The 14258-nt window shown below is 41.9% G+C and overlaps 1 protein-coding gene across 1 annotated transcript in view; it reads right to left on the bottom strand.

Moving 5' to 3' along the window:
* Positions 1 to 8073: 8073 nt before the first annotated feature.
* PAK2 (p21 (RAC1) activated kinase 2) overlaps positions 8074 to 14258 on the bottom strand; it is a 79761-nt gene continuing 73576 nt past the window's right edge. Inside the window, exons 14-15 of the mRNA XM_004577818.4 lie at positions 9829 to 9966; positions 8074 to 9476 (exon numbers count right to left, since the gene is read on the bottom strand). Of these exons, the coding sequence (XP_004577875.1) occupies positions 9390 to 9476; positions 9829 to 9966 (225 nt within the window). The 3' untranslated portion in view covers positions 8074 to 9389. The remainder of the gene's footprint in view (positions 9477 to 9828; positions 9967 to 14258) is intronic.

The following is a 14258-nucleotide window of genomic DNA, read 5'->3' as shown; positions in this document are numbered from 1 at the left end:
TGCAAGGTTCCAAAGCATTGGGCCGTCCTCAACGCCGCTGGGCCCCTACAAATATTTTTAAAATGTTTAACAGCATTAACAAATGTATTCTAAAGAATTTGCTCATCCACTCCCCAAGTGCTGGTAATGGTGAACCCCGGAGCTGGAAACTCCATCCAGGTTTCCATCACTGCTACCTCCCAGGCTCTGCATTCAGGAGCCACAGTAGGGACTCTGCAGTATTCTTATGTGAGAAGTGGGCCCTAAGATTTTAAGTAGTCACTGCCTATACCTCTTATGTAAAGTTTTTCATTAAACCAGCTGGGTGATCATTAGAGTTTTAACTCAACAGAGGTATCAAACAAATGGAAGTTTTCATCTCAGAGCCTGACAGCCAAGGAACAGTTGAAAGAAATTTATCCTAAGGGTCCAGCGGCGTGGCCTAGCAGCTAAGGTCCTCACCTTGAATACGCCCAAGTTCCCATATGCGTGCCGGTTTTAATCCAGCAGTTCCACTTCCCACCCAGCTCCCTGCTTGTGGCCTGGGAAAGCAGTTGAGGACCACCCAAAGCTTTGGGACCCTGTACCCGGGTGGGAGACCCAGAAGAGGTTCCTGGTTCCCGGCTTCGGATCGGGGCAGCACCGGCCGTTGCAGTCACTTGGGGAGTGAATCATTGGATGAAAGTTCTTCCTCTCTGTCTCTCCTCCTCTCTGTATATCTGACTTTGCAATAAAAATAAATCTTTAAAAAAAAAAAACTTATCCTGAGTTTAACTGAGAAGACAACTGAAACAAGCTTATTACTCACATATTTCTAGAAACCTTCCTAATTTGGGGTTTTGAAATATACTCAAAATGGTTCCAATGACACCAGTAGATGACTTAAAATACCATAAAATCTTCTAGGAATTAAAAAAATTTCACAATTGGGCCCAGCGCGATAGAATAGTGGTTAAAGTCCTTGCCTTGAACGCACCAAGATCCCATATGGGTGCCAGTTCGTATCCTGGCAGCCCTGCTTCCATCCAGCTCCCTCCTTGTGGCCTGAGAATGCAGTCAAGGACGGTCCAAGTTCTTGGGACCCTGCACCCACGTGGGAGACCTTGAAGAAGCTCCTGGATCCTGGCTTCAGATTGGCTCAGCTCCAGCCATTGTGGTCACTTAAGGAGTGAACCATCAGAGGGAGGATCTTCCTCTCTGTCTCTCCTCTCTGTATATTTACCTTTCCAATAAAAATCAATACATCTTTTTTTAAAAAAAGTCTACCCTTGAAAAATAAAAGGACACTTATATTTGAAAACTGCTGACTCTTCTATCCGTTTCTGAAAAGAAAGAAAGTTTAACAAAGGGGAAAATCGGAGAATCAAGATGGCAAACTAGCGTAAGGAGATGTTTAAATGGATGGAAAAACATTTAATTAGGATGAAGCAGAGGGCCTGGCGGCGTGGCCTAGCGGCTAAAGTTCTTGCCTTGAACGCACCGGGATCCCATATGTGCGCCGGTTCTAATCCCGGCAGCTCCACTTCCCATCCAGCTCCCTGCTTGTGGCCTGGGAAAGCAGTCGAGGATGGCACAATGCTTTGGGACCCTGCACCTGCGTGGGAGACCCGGAAGAGGTTCCAGGTTCCTGGCACTGGATCGGCGCGCACCGGCCCGTTGCGGCTCACTTGGGGAGTGAACCATCGGATGGAAGATCTTCCTCTCTGTCTCTCTTCCTCTCTGTATATCCGGCTCTCCAATAACAATAAAAAAAAATCTTAAAAAAAAAAAAAAAGGATGAAGCAGAGAGGACATATTTCAGGGAATAGGAAAGGACAGAACAACAGCAGAGGAGTTCCTAGAGACTGACACACACAGGAAAGCAGCTGACACAACAGTGTGGTGTTGTGGTGAGTGATACTCCAGCAGCATTCAGCTAACGGATGATCGGAACTCCATCAGCAACCAGGTGGGAAGGGACTTTCACTGGGAGCTTGGGAGGTAAACCTAGACAAAGAACTGTCCGTCCTGCTGGTCTGTTTGATTTGACCAGGAGCAGAGACAGAGCAGCAGATCCCAGACAGTGCGAGAACAGGGTGGATTTCACAGCCAAGTCTGGCCCCAACAGTCAAATCGGGCACCATTTTACGTAAAAAGGCAAAGGCAAGGAAAAGGACTGAGCATACACTGAGCTGGGAGTGAACTCATTTCTGACTCAATGAACTGCATCAACGTGGCATTCTACAGGTTCCACCCAAGACAGGTCTGGGTAGCCCACAGATCTGACAGACAGCAGATCAAGAACTCTAGTAGTGGTACATCAGGCGCCATTTTGTACACTGTGGCAACAGCTTTAGGACTGCAGGGGATAACAGTGAACTGCGCATGTGCTGAGCTTGCCAGAACTCACTGAGTTCAGTGGATTGCACTGGTCCTGCAGCAAAGTAATACCGACTGTGGCATCATATGTGTCAAAATAGATCCGTCACACCCAGAACTAAGGTCCAAAAGGTTCCAAGAAGATCAACACCACCAACAACCTAACTATATAGGACACCTGGTGTCTCTCTAATACTGGGACTTGCTCCAACCGGAAGTGGGAGAAAGGTTGCAGAGACAACAGTGCAGCCTCAGCACAGTATCACAGGAGGTGGAGAGTGGTGAGCCAGGAGCTCGGGCTCTGGAGACCACGGTGGAAATCTAACATAAGAACCCAGACCTGGAACTCACTGGAGGGAGTGGCACAAGTGGCTGCAAGCAAAGAGTTGTGTAACAACGGCAATAAGTAAAATCGCATTGTAGACCTGTGAGTGACACAGCTTAGAAACCTGCCCCAAGAACACTCTGCTAACCAGAAGTATACAATGACCAACAGCAAAAGAAGAGACAAAGGCACAATGAATATTACTGAAAACTCCCCTGCAAAGGAGCAAAACCCTATGCCAATCTCAGAGTTAACTGAGGAAGACATCGAGAAAATGGGGCACACAGAATTCAGAAACTCATTTAAAAGCTTCTGATCAACAATGAGAAGCACATACAAGAGTTCAAAGAATTTAAGGAAGCAATAAAGCAAATCAAGGCTGATATATCAGAAATTAAGAACACAGTAGGGCAAATTAAAAGTACAATGGAGAGTCTCCAAAATAGAATGAAGCAAGCAGAAGAAAGAATCTCAGAACTGGAAGATAGTTCCTGTCATCAGGGGGAAGCAAACAAAAAGCTGGAAGCAGAGCTGGATCAGGCCAAAAAAAGTATTCAAGAATTCAAAAGACACTATTAAGAGGCCAAATATAAGACTTCTGGGAGTCCCAGAAGGTGCAGAAAGAGAAGCTGAGCTTGCAAATGTATTTAATGAAATAATAAAGGAAAATTTCCCTATCTGGAGAAAGAATTGGGAAACAACATCCAGGAGGGGCACAGAACTCCCAACAGGCTTGATCAAAAGCAATCTTCACCAAGACACATGATCATCAAGCTCTCTTCAATTGAACATAAGGAAAAGATCCTTAAATGTGCACATGAAAAAAATCAGTTGACATATAAAGGAATGCCAATTAAACTCACAGGAGATCTCTCACAAGAAACTCTACAGACAAGAACAGAATGGAGTGACATATTCCAGATTCTAAAAGAAAAAAACTGTCAGCCTAGGATAACATACCCAGCAAAGCTTTCTTTTGTCTTTGAAAATGAAATAAAATTCTTCCACAGTAAAGTTAAAAGAATATGCCTCTTCCAAACCTGCCCTGCAAATGATACTTCAAGATGTTCTCTTGACAGAGAAGAGGAATAGCACCCAACAAAACCAAAGGCAAATGGGAAGAACATCCCAGTAAAATGACAACAGAAGACTAAACCAATGAACAACCCATTCCTAAAATGACAGGACCAAAGTACCACCCATACATATTAACCCTGAATGTAAATGGCTTAAGCTCAATCAAATGTCCTAGATTAGTAGACAGGATTAAAAAACAACTCATCTATTTATTGTCTAGAAGAAAATACTGATGTGGGCCCGGCATGGCGTGGCCTAGCGGCTAAAGTCCTCGCCTTGAATGCGCCGGGATCCCATATGGGTGCCAATTCTAATCCCGGCAGCTCCACTTCCCATCCAGCTCCCTGCTTGTGGCCTGGGAAAGCAGCTGAGAACGGCCCAATGCATTGGGACACTGCACCCGGGTGGGAGACCCGGAAGAGGTTCCAGGTTCCAGGTTCCCGGCTTCGGATCGGCGTGCATCGGCCCGTTGCGGCTCACTTGGGGAGTGAATCATCGGACGGAAGATCTTCCTCTCTATCTCTCCTCCTCCGTGTATATCTGGCTGTAATAAAATGAATAAAATCTTTAAAAAAAATAAAAATAAAATAAAAAACAACCCATCTGTTTATTGTCTGGAGGAGACACGTTTCACCAACAAAAATCAGCGGAAACTTTATCACATGGGTTTTGTTGTTTTTGGTTAGTTTCATCTCTTTAAAACTTTCTTCTGATTAAATCATTCAATATCTCATAGATCATACAGTAGCATCATTTTCCTCAAGAAGGTTCTTATCATTTCTTCAGCTACATGTTAGTCATTTAGTAGCATGTTATTTAACTTCATGGTGTTGTTAATTTCTTTTTTCTCCCTGATCACAATTTTGTTTTGTGACTGTTCATTTAAGGGGATGTATAGTAGCTGTGTAATGGAGACTGTCATATCCAGTAACATGTCATTTAACTTCATGGCATTGTAAATTTCTATTTTTCTTTGTATTGTTGATTTTGTATTATGACTTTTCACTTGAGGGGATGTACAGTAGTTGTAAAATGGAGACTAACATCCAGATGTGAGGACACAATGTATATGTATTTCTACTTCCAGACAAAGATGGACTCCCAATGAAACTGTTCACTATATCTTGACAATAGGATGCTGGACTCTCTGCCATTGTCCATGCCTGCAATGATGGACATATGACTGTGTATGAAGAACTCTATTTTAGTAATGATATAGAGGAACTAGATGGGGGGAAGGGGGTTGGGGAGGGGATAAGGGAAATGCCAGGAGCCTATGGAATTGTATCATGATAATAATAATAATAAAATGTCAAAAAAAAGGGGGGTGAATTGGGCCCCAGTGCAATAGCGTGGCAGCTAAAGTCCTCCCCTTGAATGCGCTGGGATCCCATACGTGTGCCTGTTCTAATCCCAGCAGCCAGCTCCCTGCCTCTGGCCTGGGAAAGCAGTCGAGGACAGCCCAAAGCATTTGGGACCCTGCACCCGGGTGGGAGACCCAGAAGAGGTTCCTGGTTCCCGGCTTATGATCGGCACAGCACCGGCCATTGCGCTTACTTGGGGAGTGAATCATCAGACAGAAGATCTTCCTCTCTGTCTCTCCTCTCTGTACATCTGACTTTGTAATAAAAATAAATAAATCTTTAAAAAAAAAGATTTATTGTTTTGGCAGATATACAGAGAGGAGAGACGGGAAGATCTTCCACCCGATGGTTCACTCACCAAGCGGCTTCAATGCCTGGAACTGAGCCAGTCTAAAGCCCAGGAGCCAGGTGCTTCTTCCAGGTTCCCTACACAGCTGCAGGGTCCCAAGGCTTTGGACCATCCTTGACTGCTTTCCCAGGCCACAAGCAGGGAGCTGGATGGGAAGTGGAGCTGCCGGGATCAGAACCGGCACCCATATGGGATCCCGGGGCGTCCAAGGCAAGGACTTTAGCCGCTAGGCCACGCCACTGGGCCCTATTCCAATAAATCTTAAAAAAAAAAAAAAAAATGGGTGGGGAGGAATGGACGTTTTAAAAAGTTTATTTCTAGCCCTTTCAGCAAATTTTTTTCATACTCCCTCAACAAAATGTCTTAACACAGCAGTTACTATCAATGCAAACTTTAAACGAACAAATTTGATTAAATTAATAAAACAGTAATGTGAGGTTCGAAGAAAAACCAGAAAAGTTTAATTTCATTTCTATCTACCAAAACAGCAAGTCAACAGATTCCAACCAAAGATGCTGAAATCAAACTAGAACTGTTTTTTTCAATATAAAATGCAAACTTGTTTTGTTTAACAGAATTGTCCTACATTCCTTCCAGCCTCTTTTCTTGACAATATTCTACATTTGATGAATAAGGAAGACTTCCTTCAGTTCTTTCAAGGCCAGAGCATTGTGATCCTTTAATGCCAATACCTTCCATAGCATCTCTGTAGGAGTATTCAACAAATGTGCTGATAAAAACAGTGGGGTTTTAAAAATTCACGTATTCATATACATGCTGCATGAAAACTGATATTAACTGCTCAAATATCTATTGTGGAAATAGTGGAAGACCATCTTGTTTTTATATTGCTGTGAAATTCTATTATAATAAAAAGAGTATTAACTTGGATTTTACCTATATAAATATTACATTTGACATTTGACTGGATATGTATCTGTTTACTAAAAGCATTTTAGATTTGAAAATGATGCAAATTCTTTAAGCACTTGTTCTTTCATCCTAGAGCTACTGCCTAAAATTACTCTGGTTAGAATATAATATATACAAAGAATCACGAATTTAAGGGAGCCAAACAAAGAAATACTCATAGGTAATTTAAATGGCTGGTGAAAGGCACAGGTTTGTTTAAGCCTGGTAGTTACTGGGTAAATGTTTAGCAGCGTAACATTACTCAGGGGGCTCAATACATGAAGGCAGAGTTATGTCAGCCTTGAGGTCACATGCTACACCATCACCCCATGTGTTTACTACTGAAGGTAGGATAACATGTTCAATATTTTCAGGTTTCCAAGTTTTTAACTATCCCTTAAAGCAGCAAAAAGAATAAGATAACTTTAACACCATCTAAGTCTAAAATGTAATAAATAAGGAGTACAGTAATACTGCCCTAGCAATACATGACTGCTAATGTAAGTTTTAGATTTAAATGTGGAATTTTCATACTGAAGTGGTGTCAAGAAGAATACATAAGGCAATTAATTAAAAATACAAAAATCTTGATTTAGATACAGTAGTTTTTTTCAAAGATCTGAACATTTTTAATTTAAAATAACTAGTAAATCACAACTCATATTGCTTTTAAGATTATTCTGTTTAAAAATGACACATTTCTGAATTTAACGAAGTATAATTCTATTACAGGTTAGTTTATCCAGGTAAGTAAAGAATAAACCACAGTGTAGCTCCCGTAACCCAGGAGTCAGATTTCCAAGTCCGTTGCCAGCAATGGACATGCAAGTAACCGTCAGAGAAGCTGTGAAGCTTCCACCATCTGGAAAGCCCCTTGTGGAATCACAAGCATAAACTGGGGTCTTGGCACATATTCCATGGATACGGTGTTCATGACTTAGGATGGGCAGTGCCTTCTTGAGTGGTCATGATCACAGTCTATTTCATTGGCAGCATCTTCATCATAATCCATCCAGACAACTGTTAACAAAAAACGTTCACACTGGACCTTAAGGGGCACTCCAAGCTTTCCACTAGAAATAACCCACTCGTATTTGTAATTTTAGTAAGAGCTTTAGAAGGCCGATACAGTCTAGAGAAAAATGAAATCAAGAACCATACAGGAAACAGAGACCAGTAAGTGCTTTATGTAAGTGTCATTAATTATTTCACTCATTTTCTGAAAACTTTTCTGTATTACCAAAAAAAGAAATCATCATTTCTATATTGATATCTGCCTCCTAACACAGATACAATGGGAATAATAGGAAATAAAATCCTGCTGGTTTCTTCAACATACTACCTAACAAAACATTTATTTCCGTTAATGATTTGTACTACTGCAAGATGGCAATCAGATGTGAAGTTCACTGGGAAGACGTGGCTGAAACAGAATGTTAGAACTCAACCGAAGATTTTTCTCCTGTATATGGTTCAAGATATGTCAGAATGGACAATACCTCCTCCAAAAGCAAGACAAAGAAATAAGTAGAGAAGCAGAGGGGAGGAAGGAAAAGGGAAGGGAGAACAGGCAAGGACTCTTAATTAATAGGTCACAGACCTTTCTTAATCTTTAAAGTCAAAAAGGATTGTTATCAATAAGTACATTTCATTTTCCTCCTTTCTTCATTTTACATGAATATTCCCTACTTACCTGAAAAAAAAAAAAATAAAGTAATTTAACATCTCCAATGATCCAAATTTCTCATTTAAGTTTTCTTTGACAGAAAAATACTGTTAATGTGTTGGATCAATGCAACTTACAACAAATCTTTACAGTTTACTGGTCCTATGTTCTAACTCTATAAAACTCAGTCATGAATACAGTCTTGACTAATTATTTTAGAACTCACTAGAGTTCAATCTCCCATACTGTCTCTGCCAACCCCAAGTATTTGTCTTTTTAAGTGAAAAATAAAAAATAACTTTTAAATTCTGAAAATTCAATGGTTATTATGTTATTTGCCACAGGGTGAGATGTGGTAGGGAAGAGAATGTGTGAGTTGAGAGAATTAATTATAAGCAAAATTATAAGAACCAAAACAACGCTAAACCTAAAATTGCAACATATACAGAAACTTATTTCCAAATGAAAAGGAAGAGAAGGAAAGAGAAGGTAACAGCACTAACCAAAGTCACACAACTCAAGCTGGAACAAGAACAAATTACTTTGGTTCATGAAGCCAAATCTAGAGGAGACAGGCAGAGAAGGAGACAAAATTGAGCAGATGCATAGGCTGGGATTCTTTTTCTGTTGCAACGATTTAGTTATAAATATAGATTAGTCTTCTTTCTATACATGTAAAAATGCCAAACTCACTACCATGAGATTCCTAAAAGTGACTCTTTCACATTTGTTAAAAAAGGTAAAAATCACATACTTTTCTTCCCTTCTTTCAGTTCAAGTTTTGAACTGAAATATTACATTAAACAATTGCTGGTCCTAACTTCTACACAAAGTTAAATTATACTGAGCTCCTTTGCTAATACAAGGAGCTGCATAATTTCTATCATACTTGCCTTGAATCTAGGCATGAGAAAAATTTCTCAAAGCAATTCAAAAGGAGCAAGTCAAGGAAAGGAAAGCTCTGAAGAAGAAAAGACCAGCAGATGAAAAAACTCCGAAGAACTCAAATCTGCTCTTCAAGTATTGAAAACACCCTGAAGGGGACAGCAAATAGGATGTATTACAACAAAGTTAGCAAGATACAATGCAAATCTCAAGCACAAAAAATGGCCATGGTGGCTGTCTGCTGAAAGATGGAAGGCTACTCAGGCCACAATTCCTTTGGACCCTAAACAAGGGGTTCATCTCAAAGTCATGATTTTCTTTTTGCAATTTTGTCTTGGTTGTCTTCAAGAAAGAGCTGTTTTTCTCTGTCACGCAGAATATTTTTTAAAGCCCACAAAGAGCAGTTAACTTTCATATATTAAAATACTTCTTTTTAGAAAATGGATAAAAGAATATGAGGCCATGGCAATGATGTTAACGGTTACTCTTCATTGCTTCTTTAGCTGCCAAGATGAGTGGTGTCAAGCTTGATAATGGCTTGGCCAGCTTCAGGAAGGGATGCTGCCAGAAAATGGGGAGAAACAAAGGTACACACACCATCAGTTTAGAAACAAAATGTTTCTTTCACTAACCCCGAAATGTTATTTACTTACTAATAAAAGATGTACAGTTAAAGCCACAGATAACATTTATGTCAACAATGAATAGGTCTGAGAATTGACAATATGCAAAAAGTCATTACAATTTAAGTTTTTCTATTACCAGATAAAGTCTTAAAAATAATTAAGTTACCACACTAAAGTAATTAACAGAATGTGAAATGCAATGAGTTGCCATCTTATGAAAACCATCTATATGTTACACAAAAAACAAACTCAACTGAATTTCCCCAAACTGGCATTTTCAAATTTACCTGTAACAATTCTTTGGCTGAACCCCTTTTTTCCACATCCATTTCCAAACACCGATTCAAGAAATCCCTAAATATAGGGGAAAGTTTTTCTGGATTCTGAAGTTCTGGGGTTCCATTAGTTGCTATCAGGTACAAAGCCTAAAAATGAGAACATCATGGCATATTATGGTAGTTCAACAAACTGACAGACAACTTTACAAAGTGTGTGGATCTCCAAAGTCCTTCTTTTTTTTAAAAGAAAAAACAATGATGAATAATTCCTTTTTTAAAAAAAAAATATTTTTTTAAGGGCCCGGTATGATGCCGTAGTGGTTAAAGTCCATGCCTTGAGCATGCGGGGATCCCATACAGGCACTGGTTCTAAACCTGGAGGTCCTGCTTCCCATCCAACTCCCCAATTGTGGCCTGGGAAAGCAGTCGGGCACGGCCTGGGTCTTGGGACCCTGCACCCCCCGTGGGAGACCCGGAAGAGCTGCTGGGTTCAGATTGGCTCAGCTCCAGCCACTGCGGCCACTTGAGAAGTTGTAACCATCCGATGGAAGTCCTCTCTGTCTTTCCTCCTCCTTGTATATCTTCCTTTCCAATAAAAATACATAAATCTTTAAAAATAAATAAAATTGGGCCCAGCGGCGTGGCCTAGCAGCTGAAGTTCTCACCTTGAACGCCCCGGGGATCCCATATGGGCGCCGGTTCTAATCCTGTCAGCTCCACTTCCCATCCAGCTCCCTGCTTGTGGTCTGGGAAAGCAGTCGAGGACGGCCCAAAGATTTGGGATCCTGCACCCGGGTGGGAGACCCGGAAGAGGTTCCAGGTTCCCGGCATCGGATTGGCACAGCACCGGCCGTTGCGTTCACTTGGGGAGTGAATCATTGGACGGAAGATCTTCCTTTCTGTCTCTCCTCCTCTCTGTATATCTGACTTTGCAATAAAAATAAATCTTTAAAAAAAATAAAAATAAATAAAATTTTAAAAAGATTTATTTTAATTTTATTATGCTTATTATTTTTATTGGAAAGTCAGATATACAAAGAGGAAGAAAGAGAGGAAGCTCTTCCATCCAATGATACATTTCCCAAGCAGCCACAATGGCCAGAGCTGAACTGATCTGAAGCCAGGAGTCCAGAGCCTCTTCCGTGTCTGCCACGTGGGTGCATGGTCTCCAGGCTTTGGGCCGTCCTCGACTGCTTTCCAGACCACAAGCAGGGAGCTGGATGGGAAGCAGGGCTGCCGGGATTAGATCTAGTGCTCATGAGGGATTCCGGTGTGTTCAAGGGGAGGACATTAGCCACTAGGTCACCACGCCAGGCCCAAATCCACTTTTTAAAAATTGAACATACTGACGAAATATCAGTATCATCTATTTTTATGTACGAATATAATACTGCTCCCCATCTCCTCACCCATCCCACCAAAACAACTAAAGAACAGTAACAGGAGCTGGCACTGAGATGTAGTGAGTTAACTGCTGTCTGTGATGCCAGCATTATGGCACCAGTTCATGTCCCAGCTCCCCTAACAGCCTTGGATAAGGAGTGGAAGATGACTCTAGAACTTGGGCCCTACCACCCATGTGGGAGATCAGAAGTTACCACCTTCAGCCTGACCAGTCTTGTCAGTTTAAGCCACTTGGAAAGTGGAAAGAATACAATCAATCAATTAGTAAATAAATCTATAAAAAAAAATATATATATGTATATATATGTGTGTGCATATATATATATAAAAAGGGGTAGAGAAAAATGACAACCCCACCACTGACATATTGTTATCCCATTAAATGTAAAGAAATTTCAAGCCATGGGTCACAATTCAAAAAGTAAATGATGATATCTGCAAAGTTATTTTAACACTAAATTGAACAACACCTTACGAAGCCTTATATACTCACTAACCTTCAGAAAATTCTAATATTCCTTATGTACTTCTCTAATTCCTTTAATCTCATGAAAGGAAGTTATTACTACTGGATTGTTATTGAAGAAGTTTTAGGTTTACAGAAAACTGAGCGCTGATTATTGCTACATCACTCTAAGTATTCTTTTCCCCAGGAGGATAAAGGCTCATGTTCTTTGCATGACTGGTTTGTGTCACTGGAAAGGGTACTGTGCGTAGACAGGGCGTGCTCCATGTTCTGGTACCTTCCTCCTCCTGGGCCCAGAGGTGCGCCTCAGATCCTGCGTGCATCCATCGGTTCAGAGGCAGGAGCTTTGTGTGGGCCTGTCTGCCTTCAGCTGGTAGATGCACCCTACGATAATTACTTTTTTCTTAAACAGATTTCTTCACCATCAGCTAGACTTTGATACATACAGTAGCTAATCTTAGATTCCTAGAATCACCTGAGCAGCTAGTACAGAATCAATTTCCCACTCTGGACATTAATAGCCTTCATTATCTGATGTCCAAGGTCATGAAAACCACTGACTTCAATATTCTAGTTTACTCAGCTGTTTCAGACAGGGAGGGTTAATCTGAGCCCTGTTACTTCATTATCCTAGGAAGCAAAAGCTCCCATGTTCATCACGTTTTCACCAATTATCATCAACAAGGCTAGCTGTCTGCAGGACAAAGCTGGGTGTTGGGTACTGAATCCAGATTTTCCAGGTAAATGGCATTAGCGCCAAGTGCTTTGAGCCATCTCCTGCTGCCTCCCTGTGTGCACGTCGCATGGAAGCTGAAAGCAGAAGCAGAGTGGGGACTGAACCCAAAGTATGTAGTAACACAAAATGCGGACGTCAAAGAAGTAGGCTCCATCACTGCATCAATGCCTCCGGAGGCCTCACGCTAAATGACCTAACTGTGCTTTCTGACAAGCTTATGTTCTCTGTATAGGCTCAAAGGCTCATCCTGATTGAGCTTTACCATTTCTATCCCACCTTTCTTCGCTTGTCAGCATCACAAACCCTTAGCTGTCGAGTGCCTCGGGGTATAATCTGAACTACTGTTTGCTGTACTCACCTGATCTGGTGATCTCATCTAGGTTCACAGCTTTAGATAACGTCTATCACTAAGGAACCACAATTTTACATTTCCAATCTGGATTCTAGATTTGCATACCCAGTAACCTATTCAATGTATTCACTTGGATGTATTAAGATATACAGATATACAGAGAGGAGGAGAGACAGAGAGGAAGATCTTGCATCCGATGACTCACTCCCCAAGTGAGCCGCAATGGGCTGGTACGCGCCAATCTGATGCCAGGAACCTGGAACCTCTTCCGGGTCTCCCACGCGGGTGCAGGGTCCCAAAGCTTTGGGCCGTCCTCGACTGCTTTCCCAGGCCAAAAGCAGGGAGCTGGATGGGAAGCGGAGCTGCCGGGATTAGAACCGGTAGCCATATGGGATCCCGGGGCGTTCAAGGCGAGGACTTTAGCCGCTAGGCCATGCTGCCGGGCCCATCTTCCTACTTTTTTTTAAAGACTTATTTTATTTTTTTTTGGAAGGTCAGATATAAAGAGAGACAGAGAGGAAGATCTTCTGTCCAATGATTCACTCCCCAAGTGGCTGCAAAGGCCAAAGCTGAGCCGACCTGAAGCCAGGAGCCTCGATCCTCAATCCTCTTCGGGTTTCCCATAAGGGTACAGGGTCCCAAGGCTTTGGGCTGTCTTCCACTGCTTTCCCAGGCCACAAGCAGGGAACTGGATGGGAAGCTGGGCAGCCGGGGCATGAACCAGCACTCACTGGGGATCGCAGTGCATGCAAGTTGAGGACTTTAGCCACTAGGCTACCACGCCAGGTTTGGGGGTGCACATTTTAAATTCTCTCAGATATGCCTCTAGCAGTACTACTGAAAAACCATATGGTAACATTACTTTTTTGAGGAATTGTCAAATTTTTCTGGACTAAAACTACCGTTTTACATTTCTACTAGCAATGCAAGGGTCCCAGTTTCTCTATAGACATCAACATGTCATCTTTTTTTTTTAAATGGCCTTTGTAACAAATGTGAAATGGTTATCTTCAATTCTGAAAAAACCTGGGCCGGCTCACTGGTTAATCCTCCACATCTAACTAAGCACCACATTCCACATGGATGCTGGTTCATGTGTTGCTGCTCCACTTCCCATCCAGTTCCCTGGTTATGGCCTTCAAAAAGGCAGGGGAGGATGGCTCAATGCAGTGTGTCTCTACACCTGCATGGGGGCCCCAGAAGAAACTCCTGTCTTCTAATCACCTCATCTCCAGCTGGTGTACCTACTTGGGGAGTGAACCAGTGGATGGAAAATGTCTCTCTCTCTCTCCTTCTCTTTGAAAATCTGCCTTTCGATTAAAATAAGCAAATCTTAAAAAAAGATAAAAAAAGTATGGGGGTCAACACTAAAGCACAGGGAGTAAAGAAACCAACTACTATGCTGGCATCCCATATGGGTACAGATTTGATTCCTAACCATTCTGGCTGGGGAAGGCAGAAGTTCTTGGCCCAGGCACTGG

The sequence above is a fragment of the Ochotona princeps genome, chromosome 3, assembly GCF_030435755.1.
Source record: "Ochotona princeps isolate mOchPri1 chromosome 3, mOchPri1.hap1, whole genome shotgun sequence".
In the NCBI taxonomy this organism is placed as follows: Eukaryota; Metazoa; Chordata; class Mammalia; order Lagomorpha; family Ochotonidae; genus Ochotona; species Ochotona princeps.
The sequence above is the reverse complement of the archived record's forward strand: the minus strand, read 5'-3'. Positions and strand labels throughout refer to the sequence as shown.